We start from the raw sequence: 26,080 nt of genomic DNA, 5'->3' as shown, positions 1-26,080 counted from the left end.
TTTGTCTCCGTTTCGATACGCAACCCAATGTGTACCTGGTCCAATCTGTGAATCCAGGTTAATGATACCAACTTCATCTTTTTTTCATCTTTTGTGGTAGATTATCTCTGCTGTAAATGCCTCTGAAGTGTTTTATTTTGAGTTTTTTGACCCAATCAATGAGTTCAAAGTTACTGAGTGGTTTATTTATGGATTTCACAGAATGTCTCCGATTAATGGAATCCCCTTGAATGGACTGTTTTTGCCTAATAACAGACCTTTTCCTTTTTTTGGTTTTTTTTTTCACCTTTACCATATTGATCCCATGTACCGAAAAATGGAGGCGGCCTATAATTAACTGGTAGGACCAAACCACCATCTTTTTTGGTTGTGTTTGGAACAAAAACTGGGACCGATCTTCTGGATCTACTTCTATCCACCTGCAAGCCTTTACCCATTAATGCATTCAAAACCATTGGAATGCCAATTGAAGCCAATAATGTCCCCAAAAAACATCCTGATTGTGTCTTAGTTGGTTTCATTACAATCTGTCCACCAGTATGTATTGCATTGACAATTTGCTTCTTTTGTGCTTCAGTGAGCCAATCTTTGTATTTTATTAATTGATCAATTTTATTTTGAGGAATGAGGAAACCACCAACTTGTCCTCTACCAAATATTTTATTGACTCCCACATTTGCAAGCCCAGAAAGTGCTCCAGTAGCTAATGGTCCAACTGCTTTTGCTGCAATTGGTAGTAATTTTGTGCCAATTTTGAATAATGATGACCAAAGACTGCCTCCTTGTTGTACAGCTTTTCGTATCTGTGTTTTGCTTATTTTAATATCTGCTCCAGTTTTGTTTTGCATTGCCTTTTTCAACCTATTTATTTGTGTTTTGGTTAACATCAGCTGATCCGGACCAGTTAATTCAGAATTTGATAATCTTATTGTTATTGCTGAATTGTTTCTCAAAGCCCGAGCAAGTTTATCTTTTTGCCCAATTGATAGTTTTACTCCATGTGAATGATAAGTTGTCATATCTTTTATATAACTAACGTTACATTAAAAATTTATTCCATTTATCGAAACAATATTTTACCATCTTTTTGAATCAACTCAGCATCTTGCTCATATAATGTCAATGCATAAACTGAATATGCAGTTGTAGCTGTACCAGATAATTCATAATGAAATGTCAGCTTTGTGGTACCATCTTTGATATCCATTTTTTGTTTTGTCAAATCGAAATACAAGAATGGAAATAGTGTTTTGAAGTTATTGATATTCAACAAAGTCCCCTGACTGTATTCATTATTTGCATGCACATATTTGAGGACATCTCTGTAGACTCGAGTCAAATCAGCTTCTGGAGTGTAATGTACATCAGGATATTCATTGCCATTAGCCACAGATAAATGACAATTTAGCAATGTTCTGGGATCTGTTGATACACTAAATGTATTGTACAAAAATGGATTTGCTGTTTGTGCTCCAATATTTGCATCATTGATAATGAAAACAAACACATGTCTTGGCTTTGAAATACCACTTGTTATCTGAAAATTACCACTTCTTTGTGTTGATGAATTGCTTCTTTCCACATTTTCACGCAAATAAACCCATTTATGTGGCTTCAAAAACTGACTCATATACAGTGATTGCCCCTCTGAATTGAAAGTTATTCGTGGCACAATAAGCTCCATTCTGGTAATAATTACACGACAATCAGCCCCAGCTTGCCATATTAGAATAGTATCAGATTCAATCTGCAAATTTAATTCCAATCTTGTTGATGGTAATAACTCATCCATCAATGCTTCAAAGAATGAGTATCGATTCAATGGTATTTCTGTATTGACAACCGCTGATAGACCCAAAAGTGCTTTTCTTGCAGCAAATCCTTTGTTGAACAAAGCTTGTGCAGGTCTCTCTTCAGCACTTCTGTTTGTACCCAGATAGAAAAACTCATTTGTTGCTGTCGATTGAGCAAATCCTGGACTATATTCCAATAGATTCTTAATATTTACACAATGATTTGCATCATTACAATCATATACCATTTTACCATTCAATCTTACATCGAAATCATGTATAAGACTGTGTGAACCATTAACAATACCATTATGGTCTTCATCTGCAAGATTTGCATTCTGCATTGTTTGGACTTTAAAACCAACTGATATTCTTGCATTATACCAATCAAATGGAGTAACTTCTCCTGTGTTGTCAACAACAAAACGATAACCATCTTTCTTTTGTGACCTATTATTTCCTGGATTACCAGTATTCAATGGTGTCTCCAATTGGAAGAATATATCTTCATATCTCTCAATGTATTTTGGATTTCTGAATGATTTCATTTATACAGATATGTTACATTATTTTCATTTTCTCCTTCTTTTGAGTTTTCCACCGGGTATCATCTGATTGACTCTCTCAGCTATTTGAAAATCAGTCAGTGGCTGCTCCATTTTTGGTTGGCTCATTGTCACTGATTTTGTTTTGGAAGGTTGTTTTTTGCTCAATAATTGAATTATTTTATCACCTGCTTTATTACCAGCAAACTCACCAGTTTTGGTGACTGCTTTTTCAGCTGCAGTTTTGGCTCCTTTTTTAGCTAATTCTTTTGCTGTTTTTCCGAAAAGTTTTGATCCAACTGATCTGAAAACATCCATAATTCCTTCACCATGGATATGTTTTATCGCATAACGACCCAATTCTGGGTCAAAACGTGGTTTAAATTCACTTTGTCGTACCATATATTGATACATTATATTAAACTAGACCTGAGAATCAAGCTCATGAACCAGTCAATGCCATTCAAGTCAATTGGCCGACCCAAAGCGTCAGTCACTGTTATCCCCATTTCTGAAATAATTGATTTGGAAACTGGGCTGAATAATGCTCTTTTTGGCTCAAAAGTAAATGGATAACTCCTTGTTAAATTGTCAGTGGGTATCATTATCAGTGTATTTGTGAATCGTCCATCACTGAGGCTATCAGTTATTATACCACAATTAATGTTCAAAACGTCAATATCATTGGTAATATTTGGCAATTTTGTCCCATGTTCAGTTTGGTTAATTAACTTTGGTTCAAATCCAATAAGCGCCCCAAAATTAGAGTTTCTAATATCAAGCTTCCATTGGTTGTCTAGCTCAATGACAACTCTATATGATGAAAGCACAAAATATAGATTGATGCCCTTACTGGAAGAGGGTATATCTCCATTTTGAATTATTGATTGAGTGATATAATCATCAAGATCATCATATGAATACATTCCATCAACAAATGTGATTGTCTTCCATTTTGTACCATTATCTGGGCTGTATTTTATTGTATTATTGTTGTATCCTGCATCGACATTATGCCATGAGTACGTCATTGACACTCGATCAACAGCTAGCTCATGTCTCATTGTTGTGTCAAGCTTCAATGGTGGATCAAATTTGATAATAAAGTCTTCAGGCCGACTTCGACCTATTTTTTGTCGGTTAACAGATGAAATATGTATCGCCCTTTCTTGCATATATATACTTCAGTTATATAATTAATTATGTAACTGATTACGCGACCTAGCGAATTATATATTGTTGCAATAAATCAATGAGTTGTTTGTTGTTTATCAAGCCAAGTTGGTTTAATTTATGGGCTATTTGTGAAAATTCCTCTTTGACTCCATTATTGCCAGCCAAAATGGATCCACCGAGCAATTCCATTCTGTCAATCAAATTATTAGCATCATTGAAATAAACAACACCAGAGCCCAATTTCTTGAATTTTTTGCTGGATTTATGGATTGGAATCTCACTGAGTTGGTTCAATTCATCAAATACCATTTTGGCAATATCGCTGTATTTCTTCTTTGAATTAAATCTCTTGGTCAATAAATCGATTGCATCGAAATCAACCTTTTTATCCATTACTTTGCGTTTATCTTTTGTTGCCACAAGTCTGAGTTGTCCCATTAATTTTGGAATATCAATCATTAGTCCACCATATTTCCCAGAAGATGATATTTTGTATGCATTTCTCTTTGGTTGCGTATAGCCATAACCTTTTTTGAAGGTTTTCATTCCTTATGGGATTATTTTAATGCGCCCTCTGTATTTTTGCAATAATTTTATATCTTCATCTATTTTATCAATTTTGTCTTTATTCTTGGTCTTTCCTTGGCCCTTGGATAAAAGACCTTTCTTTGTTCCAAGTTTTTTCAACATTTTGCCAATATTAGCATCGTAATCCTTGATGTCAATATCTCCTTGCATAGAAGCTTGGAGAACAGAACTCGGAGGTGCAAGATCGTATTGCATCAATTTTTGGAACTCATCATCATCAAAACCAGCATCCAAATTTGACATTGCTGGTTGATAATCTATTGGTAACTTTGCTTCTGGTAATTGTGGTTGTGGTTTTGTTTCTGGTTGATAAGTTAACATAGCAATGTCTTCCAAACCTGAAGTCAACGCTTTTTGGTTTTTCTCCAATTGTTCAATCAGTTTGTCTTGTTTTTCATCAATTGTTTGTTTTGTTTCCTCTTCAGCTTTAATAATTGGTTTGAAAGTTTCTGATAAACCTTGTTGTAAATCTTGTTTATCATGCTTGTACTCCTTCAATGTATCTCTAACTTGTTTGGTTATTGTTCCAGCCTTAATCTTGGCTTCAGATAGTTGTTTTAATCTTTGTAGATCCATTATATTGTTAACTTATATTAACTTTTCTCAACTTATATAATGTATTGATATACATGGAAATCCCAAATTATGACAGACATGATAAAAACACTAATTTCAAAAGATTGTATGGTTACATGCCAAGTGACACGTTTCGGATGTTAATATGTGGTAATTCAGGATCTGGAAAGACAAATTTATTGTACCATATGCTGATGAAACCACTTTTGTATTATGATAGAATACATTTATATGCCAAAAATTTGGAGCAACAAAAATACAAGGATATGCTACAAACATTGACTGATATATCAAATAGTGTCGGGTATAATGTCCTTGTTTGTAGCAATGATGATATAATTCCAGTAGAGGAATTGAAGGATGATGACGCCCAGAAGATAGTCATATTTGATGACTTTATTTGTGAAAAAAACCAGAAACCATTGATTGATTATTTCATTCGTGGCAGACACAAAAACTGCTCTGTTATTTATCTGAGCCAATCGTTCTACAAAACACCAAAAGATATTCGACTCAATTGCTCTCATTTCTGTGTCTATGACTTTCCTAGCAGCAATGAAAGAAGTCTGATATCCCGTGAGTTGGGTGTCGAAAAGGATAAATACATCAAAGCAACCAAAGAGCCATTTTCATTTCTATATGTTGATAAGCCCATGAAAAGAATTAACAGGAATTTTTATGGAACAATATAACCAAATGATATAAATGGGAATATTCAACGAACATAGTTCATCATCTTCTTTCACAACAGGAGGATTCAGAACGGTTCCTCTTCAAGGAGCCGCTGGGCCTCAAGGAATAGGGTTTAAATTAACCCAAAATGGCAATTATGATATACAAAACAAAAAACTTGTTAATGTTAAACAAGGAGCTGATCCCAATGATGTTGTCACAAAGAGCCAAATACAATTGTTGGATAATGCTCCTGGTAATGTACAAGCTGATAAAGCAGTAATTTACAGCAACAGTGGAAGTGTTCATACCAATAGTATCTATATACAAGACACACCAGACGGGGCTGGTAGCTCCAATGATGTTCGATTATTGACTGAGCATCAGTCTTATGAAAACATTCATCTTAATATACCAGATTTGAAAAACTTTGATGGCCATGGTGGACGAGCTAAAAGCGAAATAATGGTTACATCAACAGAACAACATATTACTGGACGGAAAACATTTTTTGATATTAGTGTTTTAAAACCTGATAATAACGATCAAGCGGCGAATAAAAAATATGTCGATGATGAGATTAAAAAAATACCATCACCTGATTTATCTACATATTTGAAAAAAGATGGCACTGTTGAAATGACTGGAAATCTGGATATGGGTAATCAACAAATTACTAATCTTGGAGCCAATATACAAAATACATATGATGTCGTTAATTTAGGTTTCTGTGATACAAAATATTTACAAAAAGTCTCCAATAGTGACCTCGATATGGACAATCATAAAATCAAAGATATGGCTCAACCTGTTGATGATAATGATGCTGTTAATAAACACTACGTTGATCATAACTTTCTCAACAGGTTAACACCCAATGCTATTGGTGGTGATTTAGATATGAGAGGTCATAAAATAATGATTCTTGGAAATCCTTTCGATCCCAATGATGCTTCCACTAAAGCATATGTGGATAATGAAATCAGTAAAATACCATCTGTTGGAAGTGATTTGAGTGTATATTTGAAAAAAGATGGAAGTGTTGCAATGACTGGAAACCTTGATATGAATAATAAACAAATCAAAGATATGGCTCAACCAACTGATGATAATGATGCTACTACCAAAAAATATTTTGATGACAAATTGGAGCAAAGTCATCTTGTCAGCAGCCATAAAACAAATGAATTCAAATATCTTACAGATACCGATGAAAGCAGTTCAGAATATAATATCACAGTGAATGGAATAGCTGCTTTCAATCAATCCCCACATCAGAATAAAAAAGCTTATGATATCACATTGATTAAAGACAGTGGAAGTAATGATTACAGATCAAGGATAGGTTTCAATATTTATACTCTTGCTATTGGAACATACACAATTGTGTTTGAATTCTACCCACCAGAAATGACTAATATTCAATTATCATGTGATGCTTCTGAAGCATACATCCACAAAGCTGTACAGCGTGATTTCACTGCTTATAGCAAGCTATTGGTTCAATTCAATAACAACAGCAAACACACTCCAAATTACATCTATTTGACGATGCATGGAACAGCTACAGCGACTCCAGTACAATGTCATCTGGTTGTTTATGGGGTAAAAGATTGGTCAGATAGCGTTTATCCAGGAGTGTATGATGGCTTGGACAATGTCATGTTTGAATATAAAAATGGAGATATGCAGATGCAAGTCAATTTGGATATGAATAATAAGATTATTTCTAGTTTAATAAATCCGATATATGATTCTGAAGCAATGAATTTGGGTTATTTTACCAACTTATTCAAAACGAAATACACTGGAACTATTGCCAGTGGTGTTTTTCACAATTTCAGTATTCCTGTCTCAGGAAATATTTATTTCAATTTGTATTCAGTTGTTTTGGTAAGCAATATTCAAGTTTCAAATGCACAAATATTGATTAGGGGGAAACTGCAAGGACAAACATCAAATACTGACACATATGACAGAATAGGAAACATAATCAATAAAAGTAATACGTTTAATATCCCAAATCAAGGAAATTTGTCAGTATTGATTCTATGTCAATATTGGATAATATTGGAGCAGGAACTGCTGTTAATGGAACTTTTGAATTGAAAGTATTATACTCTTTAACGGCGACATAAAAAATGGAGTTTTTGAAAATGTACATGGTTACAATTTTGGAACATTAGGCCCGGTTAAAATAAAAAATATTGTAATTAATACAAAAAATCAATACCAAGTTTCTTTTATCGCCATTGCTAACAGTAAAACTTTATTTTCCCATTTAATACAATTTAATATGAAAATTGGGAGAAATTTTGTAACTGCAAATACAACAATCAAACCCATGATAATTCAAATCCCTCAGATAATTGCGTATGGTAAGGTAATGCCATATCTTGTGATTACCATCATCAACAAGAGAATCTGGGACAAGTTGATGGATTTCATTTGCTTGGTCATCTGTCAGCTGAATGGTGCTTTCTGGTACAACAACATTGTTATCTGTTTGGAGCTCACCAACTGGACCATCAGGATCAATGACCAGTAAGGAAATGTCGCCAACATCTATATCATTAACACCACTATGAACAATTTCAGAATGCCAGAGTGCCAGAGGTGAAGTGCTACTCATTGTTCGTAAACCGTGGTAGTTCCATTGCCGGACAAATTCATCCAAAAAAGCCCGAATTGCTGGCATATAAACATAGTGAAGAGCAAATATATGCTGTTCATTGTTTGAATCAAGAACTCCATCCTCTTCCATAAAAACAAAGAGATCTCCATAAAAGGCAGACAGCACCCTATTCACTTCTGCCCATAAGCGTTCAATTCTTTGATTATGCACACTACGCCCAGCAATAAAACTTCCTCTGTTGAGACCTCTGTTGTGAATCATAAAGCGAGCTACATCCCCATTTTCTACACCCCTATCACCTCGAACTCGAAAGGGGAGACCATATTCCTGTGTACCATTAATAAAGCATTGCAAGACAGTATTTGCAAGGTTATTGGTAAAACATTTCAAATACACAATGACCCTACAAAATCCATCAATGCAACCATGGAAAACAAACCTCCAATGAATGAGCTTATGATTTGAGTCCAGGTGCCATAAATGGTTAGGTTTGTTTATGTTATAAAGACGACGTTGAATGGATGATCTTCTCCTTATGGCACGTCCAACGGGATCAACAGTCTGTAATATCTGTCGAATCTTCCATCTTTGAACAAGAATACCACGTCCTCGCAAGGCTCCCCGTATGTAGGACTCACCTGAAAAGGGAGTCAACCGTAGAATATCTCTTATATTACATTCCAGCTCTTCGTTTGTGATGTCACTAAATGAATCTTCCAATCCATACTCAAGTCTTCTTCTATAAAGGGTTTTGGCACTTACACCAAGACATCTTGCTATGGCCGTCCACTGCATACCCGTGTTTCGAAGAACTTCGATATGTTCCCTTGTGATCACGAACCTAGGCCATCCACCAGAACTTTGGGCTTGTGAGGGCTCTTGCCGGAACAAAGTGCATGAATCCACATTGGGGTTTGTGATCTTGTTCCTTAAATCCTGAAGGAATCCCCAAAGACATTCCAGGAGATTTTGAAGCATTTCTATCAACGTTACAAAGCACTGTAAACTGGCCAGAACCAAAGAAATTGCAAAAACAATTTGCACGTGCCCCTCCAAACGGTCGTGTAGATACTCTGTACCTCGGGTTATCAGTATCTGCAGTCTCTATTTGTGTTATACAGTCTTGCAAAGATAAAAAGAAATTCTCTAAATCTTCATCTTGTGCTTCAACAAGCTTATATTTCAACAATGACACGATCACAGTAAATAGCAAAGTCAAAACAACCGCCATTTTGTTACGTCTTTGTTTGTACCACGTGACAACATTTTGGCGCGAAAACACCTGCTGACCAGAATATTTTCTCGACCGCTGAAAAATTTTCGACTGATGAATAATTCTCGACTGATGAAAAATTCTCGACTGATGAAAATTCTTGACCGGTGAAAAATTCTCGACCACCAAAAATTTTAATTCTCGACCGATGGAAATTTCTCGTCCGGTCATTATTTTTCGCCACATGAAAGCGCGTTCTCGACTGCTCATCGTCAATTCTGGAAGGGTGGACTTGCATCTGGCTAGCTGGAAAGGCATCTGGACTTATCTGTGACAAAACTGGATCGTAAAAATAATCTCGACCACTTTTGTCCACTATGGCTTTCCATACATTACTCCTCATATAAGAAGATGGCGAGAATAAATTCGAACAAATAATTCTGTGGCAAGACGGTGCTCATGTACATACCGTCCAATGAGAGGTACCGTGCAATTTCAACAATCAACTATGGAAAAAGAAATTTCAAAATTTTTTGATAGTAGCGGCAACCGTCAAATAATCTTCTTTAACATCTTCCAAGGCTTGAATAATTCTTTGTCGCCGTTTAAGTAAGATTCTGTTTCTTTGTGGCTTGATTTTCTTCGGTTCTTTCTGTCTCAAATGTGTCTACTTGTTCATTCAGTGTACTCTGTATGTTGCAATACTGTAGATGTGCAGTAAAATGTTTTTTTATTTTATATCTGCTTCAGCAAAAAATTTTTTTGCAAAAAATAAAACGATTGTATAAACGATTGTATGAAGGTGCAATTGATCGTGCGTCTCTATGCAAATTGCATTATTGTATGTCTCTAATACGCAGTTGATTGTCATACTGTGCAATTGATTTCCTATTGGTGTTAATGATTAACCATTGTGCGAGATTGAAAGTGCATTTCCTATCTTTGAGTGTCCAAAGGTGAATTTGTTCATCCGTTGATGCTATGCAACGCATATTCAAGTAGCGTTATTGAAAGTTTGTTCGCGTTAATGAAGTTCACGCAAGTGCTAATGAACGTATATTTGCCGTTTAGTTTCTACCGTTGGCGTAAATGAATGTATATTTTGCGTAAATGAACAGCAAAAGGTGTATTTCGTTTCTTTACACTACTGTCTCATTAATATTCATATTTTCGATTATCCGGACTCTCGATTATCCGGACTATTTCTTCAAGTCCCAACGAGTCTGGATAATCGAGGTTCGACTGTACCAAGTTCACGGAGAAGACGACCCCTGACAACTAGGGACTGAAGGCCGACGGCGAGGCAACTGGAGGAAAACCAGAACTGACCGAAAAAAAACTTTTTTCTGTCAGGTAAAAAAATCTGTATGTTCAAAAAGAGAAAAACCAAAATCCGCAAGAGCATCAAAACCCTTAATCAAAACCGAAAAGACGCAAAACCTGATCAAGAAAAGTTCTCCTAGTGCAAGGAAAACTTCGCTTGTGTGCAAATTTAAAGGGAAGAAAAAGACACGTTCGCAAATCCTACACAGAGAAATCTTTGGACATCTTAAAATAATTTTTTTAATAACTTGTATCGATTTGTCTGTTCGAACAATAACCACGATTTCTAATCTATAATGCCTAGCAAGAGCTCGTACAGTACCTTTCCCGTTAATCAGATTATCCTGTAAATGTTCATGAATGTGAACGTGTTGTTTTGCCGGATGGTGTGTCGTACTAATGTACGGAGTTCCAATGCAAACTCAGACTGATTTGGCTGAAAAACGAGAAGAAACATTCTATAGCGTTTTCGCTGTTTGACTGACAATAAGATATAAATTAATGCAAATTAACAAAAAAAATGATGATAGCGAAAGCTAGCATTTCTTAAAAGGTGACAATTAACCAATAAATTTAACAGTATGAACATCCTATTTTTTTTTTTAAAAGCCCCATCCGCCGTCCGCTGTCCGCGTTCGCCCGTCCGTGTCCTCGTTTTACAGAGTCCCTAGCCAAGAAGACATAAATTATCACAGAAGAGCAATTCGGTAGACAACCACAATTTTTAATATTCAATCTTAACGTAAACACGACTAACATGATCCTGCAATGTACATCGTCCGCGTAATTGTTCCGGGAGTAGGCGTCATAACGTTCATAGTGTAGGAGAGCGGCCCTCAGAATTCCACTCCTGAACTTACGATGAAATGGAACAATCCATATTCACTTTTAGAACAGCACACATGTCCAATACACTCGACCTGAGTCGGGTTGTCTTCGCTCGCGGGTGGATTGAGTCCGATCGCGATCGGAACAGGAAATGGGAGCAAGGCGCTTGATCAGTGGTACCGGAAGTAAGGGGTCAACGGGAGCGAGGGGGGTTGAAAAGTTGGCAAACAGACTCGATCGCATCCGATGGAGACGGTTCGTCCTGGCAAGAGTCAATCGGACTCCTCAGCCATGAGGGGAAACAAGCGCGCTACTCATGGAATATACCTCTTATAAGACCTTCCTCGTCGTCTAAATCGTCTCCCATTAATTCCGCCATTTTTACCTGACTGTCTCTGCCGTTTCTTTTCACTTCCGCCGTGTTAAAACTCTTGCAGTTGTGCCGTGAGTTGGCGCGGTTGTGCCGTGAGTTGGCGCGGTTGTGCCATGAGTTGGCGCGGTTTTGCCTTGAGTGATGTGGTTGTGCCGTGCCTTGGTGTATGGCCGTGACACTTGTGGGCCACCGTACCAAACTGAAAAGAAAAAAGGAAATCCAACCGTGGATCAGATACTCTGTATATTTTTTAACATGGTTCGCCATGTAATCACTGAAGGTTAGTCTTGTCTATCTTCACTCACCTTTTTGCAACAGCTGCATCATATTTTAGATTCTTTGTTCAATAACATTGATGAGCATTTAAATTTGGGTCCAGCTGGAGTCATTACCATACCATTAGTTCGAGTAGTAATCAACTGACTTGACGTTGGATGAACATTCTAATTCTTGCTGTTACACATCGCTGACGAAAGCCAACTACCTTGAAATAGCTGCACGGTTGCATTTTTTACTTTTGGTTTGGTCTTTATTTTGCTTATGAAATCTTGGCATTTTACAATACTGGTCCACGAATAAACCCATGACTAGTTTTCGGCACCTCACGTTCCCTTTTCGCGGAGATTTAAGGCCGCTAAATCGAGTCATTGAAAGCAACCGCTTCTCAACTGCGATTATAGTCCTTTTGCTTGATCATATCCTCTTGGGATAACAAGGTTTGATTCTCCTTACTTTTATATACCTTTATGAGGCGAATGGAATGTTTACATTTATAAGTCTTGAAGGTAATTTCGTCAGCTAAAGACACTCGAGTCCTGATCGATGTTTCGTTTGTAGCCCTTCGAAAGAGCGAATCAGGGAGTTGTGGGTTACGTTATTGGTGATGGCGTCGTAACGTGAAAAACGAAAACAAGTTAATCGAATGGTAAGCGAGGAGTTTGTTGATTTTATGGGGATCAAGAGTGCGTATTACGAAGATTAATTTTTGATCTTAGGAAGATTAATTTGTGATTTTCCGTGTTAATAAAATGCGCGCGCAGAATGCAAAAAATTAATTGCCCGTTCATTTCCAAAGCGGGCAACATTCTGGAACACAAGCGTAAAATCACTGATGTTTGGTTTAGTTAACAGAGTTGATAAGGTCATTTGGCCATTGTGAGGAGATTCGATTAGTGACGTATCAAGCATTAGTCCTTCGTCTATGAGTTGAATATGGTTTATATATCAGCTGTGGAGCTATGCAACTGATAGAAGTATGGTAACGTAAAAAAATAGACTTAAATAAGTCGAATAAAAGGCGTTCGTTGATTCCGATTCCGAGAGTGCCGATTTTAAAAAAATATTTTCGTTGTAAGTATTTTCGGCCTTTCTTGTTGAAGAGCAAGTAAAAAAACAAAACAACAACAACAACAAAAGAAAAACAAACCAAAACAAAAAACAAAACGGCCTATCAAAACGTGGTCTTCATTGTAACATAAAGGTGAATGAACAGTACACTAACGGACCACATCAAACGCTTCCCAGGTAAATTTCTGAAAAAAATCAACAAGTCCCATGGCGTTTGAAGAAATACTATAGAAAAACTTTATTCAGGATTAAAGTTTCCGCGGCCATAATCCTTCCCCGTTCTACGCCATCGTGACGCCATCGGGAAAATAGCCCTTTGGATTGATAAAATTCTGCAATATTGCGTTCATAAAGTTTGGATTTGTTCATTTCCAAGTTAGCTATTTTGAGGCGTATTACAAGGAACAAGTTTCCCCAACTTCTGGCCCGCCGTAATTCTTATTATCGTTTAATGAATGCAAGAATTACGAAAAAAGACAAAAAAAAAAAAAAAAAAAAAGAGGAAGAAAAAGAAGAACTGGAAACGACAACGTGTGATGTTGCTGCATGATAGTGTTTTAGCTTTACACTCAAATTCGTTTCTAACATAATTATTACGTTCTGTTGTGGTACGGCATGTTTTCTTCTTCCTTTAACTGGTCTGAAATACTAAAAGAAGCTAATTTCATTGCAGGGGTTTGTCTGGAAATGGTTTAAGCAATCTTTCTTCAGGAATCTTTTCCACGTTAAGGGATCTACAGTCCATGTAAGTGTGCCACCATTAATTTGCTTAGTAGCTGTTCTGTCTTTTTCTTATTCTTCTCGTTAAGTCTACATCTGACGATTTCAACAATTTACAAAGGATTTTCACGCCCGAGTAAAACGTATTCGTCATTATCTCTTTCTTTATTGCATCTTAGCAGTAAAAGGGACGAATTCGGAAGTACTTTGTTCTATCCCAAGTAAGCTATTTTGAGGCGTATTAATTACGAGAAACAAGTTTCCCTAACTTCTGCCACCCCGTCTCGGCCTTGGTCTTAGTTAAGAAGACTTCAGGAAAACCAAAGGCAGTCAGACTTATTAGCAGACTATAAAGAAAAAAATTATAATATGTTGAGACTAGCAAGCAAAGCAGTTAGCTATTTGAGTTGCAAAGTGGAGTTTATATCGAAATGCCTCAAAATAAATCGGGAGTTAAATGTAAACATGAAATATCGAACAAAGAACTCGAACTGCTATGGCAAAATAATAAAAAAAAAATACAGGGAACAATATGACGGGTATCCCTTACGAAGAGAAGCTTAATGAAACGTACTCGAACACAACATAATTTGTCGGTAACAATGCAAAATGTTATAGTATTATTCCGTCTGTTTATAACATTCAAAAACATGTTATTAAGATTGGCTGTGACAGTATAACACCGCAAATCTTAGGCTGGTTGTCAGATTGTCTAGTTTCATTAACATCGGGGGACTATTGGTGCCTTATTTTTTACTTTTTTTTTTTCTCTTTCTCAGCCGAAAAAAAAGAAAAAAACCTGCGAATACGTCGGTTAAATGTATAATCTAATATCAGAAAAAATTGGATAAAATATCGTGCAACTAGCAAGGTAAATGCGAGTAAATATTAATGGCTTATACTAAACATGGCTAAATATGGTTTGCTTTTAAGCGTGCCAAAAGATCCAATAGTACAATTCGTTATTCAGTAACGAGAGCCTCAAAACTATAGCAACTACAATAAGCTATTTATTTTCTCTCCTAACAGCTTAATGAAACGTACTCGAACACAACATATTAGTTGTTGGTAACAATGCAGATAATATACTATTATTTATTCTTTTTAAAAACCCAAAGGCATGTTATGATAATTGGCTGTGACAGTAAAACACCGTAAATGGTAGGCTGGTTGTCAGATTGTCCCGGTTTCGACGTTAGGTGCCTATTTTTCAAACGTTTTTCTCTTTCTCAGACGACAAAACAAAAAAAAAATGTCGGAATTTGTTTTCGGTGTACAAAAGATTTTAAAATAGAGTGCCCCAACCCTGTTATGAATTGAAATAACTATTATAATCCCGTCATATTTCCGTAAAATATTTATTACCTATATTAACCCTTAAGCAAATATAATTTTCCTTCCATTTACAGATACCTAGGCAAGAACAAAATTGAACACCTATCGGGAGATATATTTTCAAACCTAACAAAGTTGAAGTATCTGTAAGTGTTATTAACTTCTTGGTTGTTGATATTTATTTCTCTTTTAGCAGTGATTTAATATGATACCCTTGCACTGCAACTTGGGTCCAATAATTGTAGCGCATTAAAATAGCGTTTATCATAATTTCATTACCAGTATGAGAAGGTCATTGAGATTCCAGGCAAAGAGACCAACGTTAAACATATTTTTTTTGTGAAATTTTCAAAGTTTAAGTGTTTCACTCAATAATAAGAGTTAAATCCAATGTACAAAGGATTTTCACGCCAAGGGTAAAACGTATTCGTCATTATCTCTTTCTTTATTGCATCTAAGCAGTAAAGCGACGAATTCGAAAGTACTTTGTTCTATCCCAAGTAAGTTATTTTGAGGCGTATTAATTACGAGAAACAAGTTTCCCTAACTTCTGCCACCCCGTCTCGGCCTTGGTCTTAGTTAAGAAGACTTCAGGAAAACCAAAGGCAGTCAGACTTATTAGCAGACTAAAAAGAACAAAAAAATAACATGTTGAGACTAGCAAGCAAAGCAGTTAGCTATTTGAGTTGTTAAGTGGAGTTTATATCGAAATGCCTCAAAATGAATCGGGAGTTAAATGTAAACATGAAATGTCGAACAAAGAACTCGAACTGCTATGGCAAAAAAAAAATAATAAAAAAAACAGGGAACAATATAATGGGTATCCCTTACGAAGAGAAGCTTAATGAAACGTACTCGAACACAACATAATTTGTCGGTAACAATGCAAGATGATAAAGTATTATTATTTTGTTTATTTTGTCACACATGGCCACAGACTGTAGTATGGGCTTTATAATATTAAATGATTTATTTAGTTAAGGTGGCTCAAAATAATGTTCAAGTTTTACATCACCCTATTCTTCTGAGGGTTAATGAATCAAATCAATGAAAAGTATTACTAGATTTTGCTAATTTTTCTTTTCTCAAGAATGTGATTCCAAAAAGTCATGCTATGGTGTCATTAGTTACCATAGCAACACTATAGAAAAAGGTTCCCAGGTGACCCCTATTTTTTTAGTATATGGTGATTTAAAACTTTAAAAAACTACACTGAGCCACAAAAGTTATTGTTGTAATTCTCAGGATGTTAATGTACAACCATAAATAATGATTGTCAGGAATGCTCATCAGAAATTTTGAATCAAGTTGATGTGTGTGGCTGAAACTTTGATATGTTCCCTTGTGATCATAAACCCGGGCCATCCACCAGAACTTTGGGCTTGTGAGGGCTCTCGCCGGAACAAAGTGCATGAATCCACATTGGGGTTTGTGATCTTGTTCCTTAAATCCTGAAGGAATCCCCAAAGACATTCCAGGAGATTTTGAAGCATTTCTATCAACGTTACAAAGCACTGTAAACTGGTTAGAACCGAAGAAATTGCAAAAACAATTTGCACGTGCCCCTCCAAGCGGTCGTGTAGATACTCTGTACCTCGGGTTATCAGTATCTGCAGTCTCTATTTGTGTTATACAGTCTTGCAAAGATAAAAAGAAATTCTCTAAATCTTCATCTTGTGCTTCAACAAGCTTATATTTCAACAATGACACGATCACAGTAAATAGCAAAGTCAAAGCAACCGCCATTTTGTTACGTCTTTGTTTGTACCACGTGACAACATTTTGGCGCGAAAACACCTGCTGACCAGAATATTTTCTCGACCGCTGAAAAATTTTCGACTGATGAATAATTCTCGACTAATGAAAAATTCTCGACTGATGAAAATTCTCGACCGGTGAAAAATTGTCGACCACCAAAAATTTTAATTCTCGACCGTTGGAAATTTCTCGTCCGGTCATTATTTTTCGCCACATGAAAGCGCGTTCTCGACTGCTCATCGTCAATTCTGGAAGGGTGGACTTGCATCTGGCTAGCTGGAAAGGCATCTGGACTTATCTGTGACAAAACTGGATCGTAAAAATAATCTCGACCACTTTTGTCCACTATGGCTTTCCATACATTACTCCTCATATAAGAAGATGGCGAGAATAAATTCGAACAAATAGGTCTCTGGCAAGACGGTGCTCATGTACAAACCGTCCAATGAGAGGTACCATGCAATTTCAACAATCAACAATGGAAAAAGAAATTTCAAAATTGTTTGATAGTAGCGGCAACCGTCAAATAATCTTCTTTAACATCTTCCAAGGCTTGAATAATTCTTTGTCGCCGTTTAAGTAAGATTCTGTTTCTTTGTGGCTTGATTTTCTTCGGTTCTTTCTGTCTCAAATGTGTCTACTTGTTCATTCAGCGTACTCTGTATGTTACAATACTGTAGATGTGCAGTAAAATGTTTTTTTTATTTTATATCTGCTTCAGCAAAAAAAAAAATTTGCAAAAAAACATAAAATTTTAATGATAATGTATATACTCTTGTGTTTTTGTTCAGTGTTAAAATACATGTAACTACAATGAATGACCCTAACGAATATATTTTTTCTTCCTATTGTTTATTCGAAAAATACTAACGTTTGTCAGTCCATGTTAATGATTAACCATTTCAAATAAACGATTGTATGAAGGTGCAATTGATCGTGCGTCTCTATGCAAATTGCATTATTGTATGTCTCTAATACGCAGTTGATTGTCATACTGTGCAATTGATTTCCTATTGGTGTTAATGATTAACCATTGTGCGAGATTGAAAGTGCATTTGCTATTTTTGAGTGTCCAAAGGTGAATTTGTTCATCCGTTGATGCTATGCAATGCATATTCAAGTAGCGTTATTGAAAGTTTGTTCGCGTTAATGAAGTTCACGCAAGTGCTAATGAACGTATATTTGCCGTTTAGTTTCTACCGTTGGCGTAAATGAATGTATATTTTGCGTAAATGAACAGCAAAAGGTGTATTTCGTTTCTTTACACTACTGTCTCATTAATATTCATATTTTCGATTATCCGGACTCTCGATTATCCGGACTATTTCTTCAAGTCCCAACGAGTCTGGATAATCGAGGTTCGACTGTACCAAGTTCACGGAGAAGACGACCCCTGACAACTAGGGACTGAAGGCCGCCGGCGAGGCAACTGGAGAAAAACCAGAAACTGACCGAAAAAAAAATTTTTTTCTGTCAGGTAAAAAAAATCTGTATGTTCAAAAAAGAGAAAAACCAATATCCGCAAGAGTTTAAAAACCCTTGATCAAAACCGAAAAGACGCAAAACCTGATCAAGAAAAGTTCAACTAGTGCAAGGAAAACTTCGCTTGTGTGCAAATTTAAAGGGAAGAAAAAGACACGTTCGCAAATCCTACACAGAGAAATCTTTGGACATCTTAAAATAATTTTTTTAATAACTTGTATCGATTTGTCTGTTCAAACAATAACCACGATTTCTAATCTATAATGCCTAGCAAGAGCTCGTACAGTACCTTTCCCGTTAATCAGATTATCCTGTAAATGTTCATGAATGTGAACGTGTTGTTTTGCCGGATGGTGTGTCGTACTAATGTACGGAGTTCCACTGCAAACTCAGACTGATTTGGCTGAAAAACGAGAAGAAACATTCTACAGCATTTTCGCTGTTTGACTGACAATAAGATATAAATTAATTCAAATTAACAAAAAAAAATGATGATAGCCAAAGCTAGCATTTCTTAAAAGGTGACAATTAACCAATAAATTTAACAGTATGAACATCCTATTTTTTTTTTTTTAAAGCCCCATCCGCCGTCCGCTGTCCGCGTTCGCCCGTCCGTGTCCTCGTTTTACAGAGTCCCTAGCCAAGAAGACATAAATTATCACAATAGAGCATTTCGGTAGACAACCACAATTTTTAATATTCAATCTTAACGTAAACACGACTAACATGATCCGACAATGTACATCGTCCGCGTAATTGTTCCGGGGGTAGGCGTCATAACATTCATAGTGTCACACATGTCCAATACACTCGACCTAAGTCGGGTTGTCTTCGCTCGCGGGCGGATTGAGTCCGATCGCGACCGGAACAGGAAATGGCTGCAAGGCGCTTGATTAGTGGTACCGGAAGTAAGGGGTCAACGGGAGCGAGGGGGGTTGAAAAGTTGGCAAACAGACTCGATCGGATCCGATGGAGACGGTTCGTCCTGGCAAGAGTCAATCGGACTCCCCGGAAGTCAGTTCGCGCGAGACATAGAAAATATCTCTCAGCCATGAGGCGAAACAAGCGCGCTACTCATGGAATATACCTCTTATAAGACCTTCCTCGTCGTCTAAATCGTCTCCCATTACTTCCGCCATTTTCAACTGACTGTCTCTGCCGTTTTTTTTCACTTCTGAGGTGTTAAAACTCTTGCAGTTGTGCCGTGAGTTGGCGCGGTTGTGCCATGAGTTGGCGCGGTTGTGCCTTGAGTGGTGTGGTTGTGCCGTGCCTTGGTGTATGGCCGTGACACTTGTGGGCCACCGTACGAAACTGAAAAGAAAAAAGGAAATGCAACCGTGGATCAGATACTCTGTATATTTTTTAACATGGTTCGCCATGTAATCACTGAAGGTTAGTCTTGTCTATCCTCACTCACCTTTTTGCAACAGCTGCATCATATTTTAGATTCTTTGTTCAATGACATTGATGAGCATTTGAATTTGGGTCCAGCTGGTGTCATTACCATACCATAAGTTCGAGTAGTAATCAACTGACTTGACGTTGGATGAACATTCTAATTCTTGCTGTTACACATCGCTGACGAAAGCCAACTACCTTGAAATAGCTGCACGGTTGCATTTTTTACTTTTGGTTTGGTCTTTATTTTGCTTATGAAATCTTGGCATTTTACAATACTGGTCCACGAATAAACCCATGACTAGTTTTCGGCACCTCACGTTCCCTTTTCGCGGAGATTTAAGGCCGCTAAATCGAGTCATTGAAAGCAACCGCTTTTCAACTGCGATTATAATCCTTTTGCTTGATCATATCCTCTTGTGATAACAAGGTTTGATTCTCTTTACTTTTATATACATTTATGAGGCGAATGGAATGTTTACATTTATAAGTCTTGAAGGTAATTTGGTCAGCTAAAGACACTCGAGTCCTGATCGATGTTTCGTTTGTAGCCCTTCGAAAGAGCGAATCAGGGAGTTGTGGGTTACGTTATTGGTGATGGCGTCGTAACGTGAAAAACGAAAACAAGTTAATCGAATGGTAAGCGAGGAGTTTGTTGATTTTATGGGGATCAAGAGTGCGTATTACGAAGATTAATTTTTGATCTTAGGAAGATTAATTTGTGATTTTCCGTGTTAATAAAATGCGCGCGCAGAATGCAAAAAATTAATTGCCCGTTCATTTCCAAAGCGGGCAACATTCTGGAACACAAGCGTAAAATCACTGATGTTTGGTTTAATTAACAGAGTTGATAAGGTCATTTGGCCATTGTGAGGAGATTCGATTATTGACGTTTCATGCATTAGTCCTTCGTCTATGGGTTGTATATGGTTTTTCTATCAGCTGTGGAGCTACGCAACTGATAGAAGTATGGTAACGTAAAAAAATAGACTTAAATAAGTCGAATAAAAGGCGTTCGTTGATTCCGATTCCGAGAGTGCCGATTTTAAAGAAATATTTTCGTTGTAAGTATTTTCGGCCTTTCTTGTTGAAGAGCAAGTAAAAAAACAAAACAACAACAACAACAACAAAAGAAAAACAAACCAAAACAAAAAACAAAACGGCCTATCAAAACGTGGTCTTCATTGTAACATCAAGGTGAATGAACAGTACACTAACGGACCACATCAAACGGTTCCCAGGTAAATTTCTGAAAAAATCAACAAGTCCCATGGCGTTTGAAGAAATACTATAGAAAAACTTTATTCAGGATTAAAGTTTCCGCGGCCATAATCCTTCCCCGTTCAACGCCATCGTGACGCCATCGTGAAAATAGCCCTTTGGATTGATAAAATTCTGCAATATTGCGTTCATAAAGTTTGGATTTGTTCATTTCCAAGTTAGCTATTTTGAGGCGTATTACGAGGAACAAGTTTCCCTAACTTCTGGCCCGCCGTAATTCTTATTATCGTTTAATGAATGCAAGAATTACGAAAAAAGACAAAAAAAAAAAAAAAAAAAAAAAAAAGAAGAAGAAGAAGAAAAAGAAGAACTGGAAACGACAACGTGTGATGTTGCTGCATGATAGTGTTTTAGCTTTACACTCAAATTCGTTTCTAACATAATTATTACGTTCTATTGTGGTACGGCATGTTTTCTCCTTCTTTTAACTCGTCTGAAATACTAAAAGAAGCTAATTTCATTGCAGGGGTTTGTCTGGAAATGGTTTAAGCAATCTTTCTTCAGGAATCTTTTCCACGTTAAGGGATCTACAGTCCATGTAAGTGTGCCACCATTAATTTGCTTAGTAGCTGTTCTGTCTTTTTCTTATTCTTCTCGTTAAGTCTACATCTGACGATTTCAACAATTTACAAAAGATTTTCACGCCCGAGTAAAACGTATTCGTCATTATCTCTTTCTTTATTGCATCTTTATTCTATCCCAAGTAAGCTATTTTGAGGCGTATTAATTACGAGAAACAAGTTTCCCTAACTTCTGCCACCCCGTCTCGGCCTTGGTCTTAGTTAAGAAGACTTCAGGAAAACCAAAGGCAGTCAGACTTATTAGCAGACTATAAAGAAAAAAATTATAATATGTTGAGACTAGCAAGCAAAGCAGTTAGCTATTTGAGTTGCAAAGTGGAGTTTATATCGAAATGCCTCAAAATAAATCGGGAGTTAAATGTAAACATGAAATATCGAACAAAGAACTCGAACTGCTATGGCAAAAAAATAAAAAAAAAATACAGGGAACAATATGACGGGTATCCCTTACGAAGAGAAGCTTAATGAAACGTACTCGAACACAACATAATTTGTCGGTAACAATGCAAAATGATATAGTATTATTCCGTCTGTTTATAACATTCAAAAACATGTTATTAAGATTGGCTGTGCCAGTATAACACCGCAAATCTTAGGCTGGTTGTCAGATTGTCTAGTTTCATTAACATAGGGGGACTATTGGTGCCTTATTTTTTACTTTTTTTTTTCTCTTTGTCAGCCGAAAAAAAAAACCTGCGAATACGTCGGTTCAATATATAATCTAATATCAAAAAAAAAATTGGATAAAATATCGTGCAACTAGAAAGGTAAATGCGAGTAAATATGAATGGCTTATACTAAACATGGCTAAATATGGTTTGCTTTTAAGCGTGCCAAAAGATCCAATAGTATAATTCGTTATTCAGTAACGAGAGCCTCAAAACTATAGCAACTACAATAAGCTATTTATTTTCTCTCCTAACAGCTTAATGAAACGTACTCGAACACAACATATTAGTTGTTGGTAACAATGCAGATAATACACTATTATTTAGTCTTTTTAAAAACCCAAGGGCATGTTATGATAATAGGCTGTGACAGTAAAACACCGTTAATGGTAGGCTGGTTGTCAGATTGTCCCGGTTTCGACGTTAGGTGCCCATTTTTCAAATGTTTTTCTCTTTCTCAGACGACAAAACAAAAAAAATGTCGGAATTTGTTTTCGGTGTACAAAAGATTTTAAAATAGAGTGCCCCAACCCTGTTATGAATTGAAATAACTAACATAATCCCGTCATATTTCCGTAAAATATTCATTACCTATATTAACCCTTAAGCAAATATAATTTTCCTTCCATTTACAGATACCTAGGCAAGAATAAAATTGAACACCTATCGGGAGATATATTTTCAAACCTAACAAAGTTGAAGTATCTGTAAGTGTTATTAACTTCTTGGTTGTTGATATTTATTTCTCATTTAGCAGTGATTTAACATGATACCCTTGCACTGCACCCTGGGTCCAATAATTGTAGCGCATTAAAATAGCGTCTATCATAATTTCATTTCCAGTAGGAGAAGGTCATTGAGATTCCAGGCACCCCAAAGAGACCAATGTTAAAGATATTTTTTTCGTAAAATTTTCAAAGTTTAGGTGTTTCACTCAATAATAAGAGTTAAATCCAATGTACAAAGGATTTTCTCGCCCGAGTAAAACGTATTCGTCATTATCTCTTTCTTTATAGCATCTAAGCAGTAAAACGACGAATTCGGAAGTACTTTGTTCTATCCCAAGTAAGCTATTTTGAGGCGTATTAATTACGAGAAACAAGTTTCCCTAACTTCTGCCACCCCGTCTCGGCCTTGGTCTTAGTTAAGAAGACTTCAGGAAAACCAAAGGCAGTCAGACTTATTAGCAGACTAAAAAGAAAAAAAAAATAACATGTTGAGACTAGCAAGCAAAGCAGTTAGCTATTTGAGTTGTTAAGTGGAGTTTATATCGAAATGCCTCAAAATGAATCGGGAGTTAAATGTAAACATGAAATGTCGAACAAAGAACTCGAACTGCTATGGCAAAAAAAAATAAAAAAAAAATACAGGGAACAATATGACGGGTATCCCTTACGAAGAGAAGCTTAATGAAACGTACTCGAACACAACATAATTTGTCGGTAACAATGCAAGATGATAAAGTATTATTCCATCTGTTTATAACATTCAAAAACATGTTATTAAGATTGGCTGTGGCAGTATAACACCGCAAATCTTAGCAGCAGTAAAGGATGTGCTAAATACAAATGGCAAGTTTTTATCATATGAAGAGTTTAGCAACAAATTTAACATTACCACAAAATATTTGCACTACTTTCAACTAATTTCAGCCATTCCATCTAAGTTGAAAAGGAGAGCAGCACAAACGTTTATACCTGCAGTTGATCTCTCTTCGACTTCCGCATCCGTTTCGTTAAATAAAACCTTTTTTGATCTTGCTGAAGCGCGCTGTATAAATTATTATTAGTTGTTCAATAATCACGGCTCCATTGTTCCAAGTGGAGTTAAAAAGTGCCAGGATAAATTCCTAGAAAAATTTGTTGATTGGTCAAATAAGTTTCAAGATATATACTGCTTTACTAAGGATAACAAACTCCGTCAATTTTGTTTTCGTTTTCTGCATAGAATAACTGTAACAAGGAGAGAACTCAAACTATTTCATTTAGCGGATAACGATAAATGTATATATTGCTCTAGTGCTGATTCAATAGAACACACCTTTATTGATTGCAGGGAGTCTGTAAAACTTTACTCGCAAATTATATCATGGTTCAACCAGTGCCAAGGTACTACAATAACACTGTCGAACGAACAAATTGCCTTTCGTGATATACATCATCTAACCCCGAAAGACGCAGGCTAGATTTACTCATCATCTTGGTCAGACAATATATCTACGTCCTAAACACCTTCAGAAAGAATTGTCTTTAGATGAACTTGTAAACAAACTTACTATTCAATGGAAATTAGAAAAATGTGCTTAAATGGAATTTCTGCTCTCAATTAAAATGAATGATGTGATGCATTTTTTTTCTTAACTTACATATGTAAGCTAATGCAGAGGCTCGATTTTGTAGGTTTTTTGTTTTAACTTCTTTTGTTATCTTAATAATTTTTTCTTCTTTTTCTTTTCTTTTTCTCTATTACTTAGTTGTCTTTTTTTTCTCTTTTAACTTAACAGAAAAGTACTTTGTAAAATTCAAATACTGTATACGGTGTAAGTAATTTATATAAGTGTAAGCAACCTAAGTGTATTTGCGTATTTAAATAAAGCGTGTTAAAAAAAATAAAATAAAAAAATAATAAAAATAAAATTAAAAGCTCACCTGAACAACATTTCCGAGTTGATAGATAATATAGACAATTTGTGGTTACTTGAGGCGTCTGTAATCTCATTCAATATGCCATAGAATAAACGGCTCATGTTATTCTCACTTCTTTCTTTGCGATCTGGACAGTGGTTTTGAATATCGTAACTCAATACAAAATTACCGCATTACTATGGAAAGCCATAGTGGACAAAAGTGGGCGTGATTATTTTTACGATCCAGTTTTGTCACAAATAAGTCCAGATGCCTTTCCAGCTAGCCAGAGCAAGTCCACCTTTCCAGAATTGACGATGAGCAGTCGCGAACGCGCTTTCATGTAACGAAAAATAATGACGGGACGAGAAATTTCCATCGATCGAGAGTAAAATTTTTGGTGGTCGAGAATTTTTCAGCGATCGAGAATTTTCATCAGTCGAGAATTTTGCATCAGTAGCAGTCATTTTCGCGCCAAAATATTGTCACGTGGTACAAACGAAGATGGCGTCCAGTTCTGCCAGAGATATTCTCAGGAATATCTTTGGTAGAATTGATGATTTGTCCGCCGCAATGAACCAACAACAAGGATCTTCCCTTAAAAGGGACACAGATATTCCACCAGCCAGCCTGGAAGACGAAGTTCGTAATGTTTTTAATAACAATCAAGTTCGTTCCTCGAACTCGGCTGTTCCACGGACTCCCGCGCAGAGTAGTTCTTCTATGCCCGCTACAAATACTAGTGCTCCTTTGTATACCATGAGAAGGAACTTCTCCAATTTCAGGTCAGCCAACTATCGTTCTTCGCGAGGAGGTAGAAAACAACCTGCGAAACCTTCAGGCGTCTTCTCGCGTGACGTAATATTACTCACAGGACCCGAAGACGAAGACGTCCCACGTCAAGGAGATAGAGTTTTCTTGCAAGAAAATGGACATGTTATTATGGTATTCCCATTCATGAAGGAATGGAGCGACATTGAGGTTGAACTAAAGATCAAAGAAGCGTTTCAGGATACCATTCCTCCGCTAGTCGATTTTGAACTTTTACAATCTGTCCACACCAAACTCCTGAAGCCCACACGAGCTCAAGGGCAGTATTGAACAGGGGCAATGATTCACCGAATATTCCAAAACAAACCAGTGTATGTGAGACCCACCCAGCAG

The 26,080-nt window shown here is 36.5% G+C and overlaps 2 protein-coding genes across 2 annotated transcripts in view; one reads left to right on the top strand and one right to left on the bottom strand.

Moving 5' to 3' along the window:
- The window catches only part of LOC146475584 (uncharacterized), an 873,425-nt gene that overhangs the window by 545,972 nt on the left and 301,373 nt on the right, over positions 1-26,080 (top strand). The gene's annotated exons all lie outside the window — the stretch shown is intronic.
- LOC146475596 (uncharacterized) lies at positions 7,255-8,246 on the bottom strand. Its single transcript, XM_085116048.1, has 2 exons — positions 7,693-8,246; positions 7,255-7,291 (listed from the first exon to the last, which is right to left on the bottom strand). Exons 1-2 carry the CDS (start codon positions 8,244-8,246, stop codon positions 7,255-7,257), a joined length of 591 nt encoding a protein of 196 aa, XP_084972174.1.

The sequence above is a fragment of the Pavona decussata genome, unplaced genomic scaffold (genome assembly GCF_977016875.1).
Source record: "Pavona decussata unplaced genomic scaffold, jaPavDecu1.1 SCAFFOLD_84, whole genome shotgun sequence".
In the NCBI taxonomy this organism is placed as follows: Eukaryota; Metazoa; Cnidaria; class Anthozoa; order Scleractinia; family Agariciidae; genus Pavona; species Pavona decussata.
This window is presented reverse-complemented; position numbering and strand designations above follow the sequence as displayed.

Bases quoted from the DNA above. Each gene is read 5' to 3' on its own strand.
- LOC146475596 (XM_085116048.1), bottom strand. From the start codon at position 8,246: ATGATTCACAACAGAGGTCTCAACAGAGGAAGTTTTATTGCTGGGCGT. The intron at 7,292-7,692 runs GTTTGATTGTTG...TTGTCCTTGCAG, and splicing joins AGGGATTTGAATTATCATGG to TTTCCCCCTAATCAATATTT.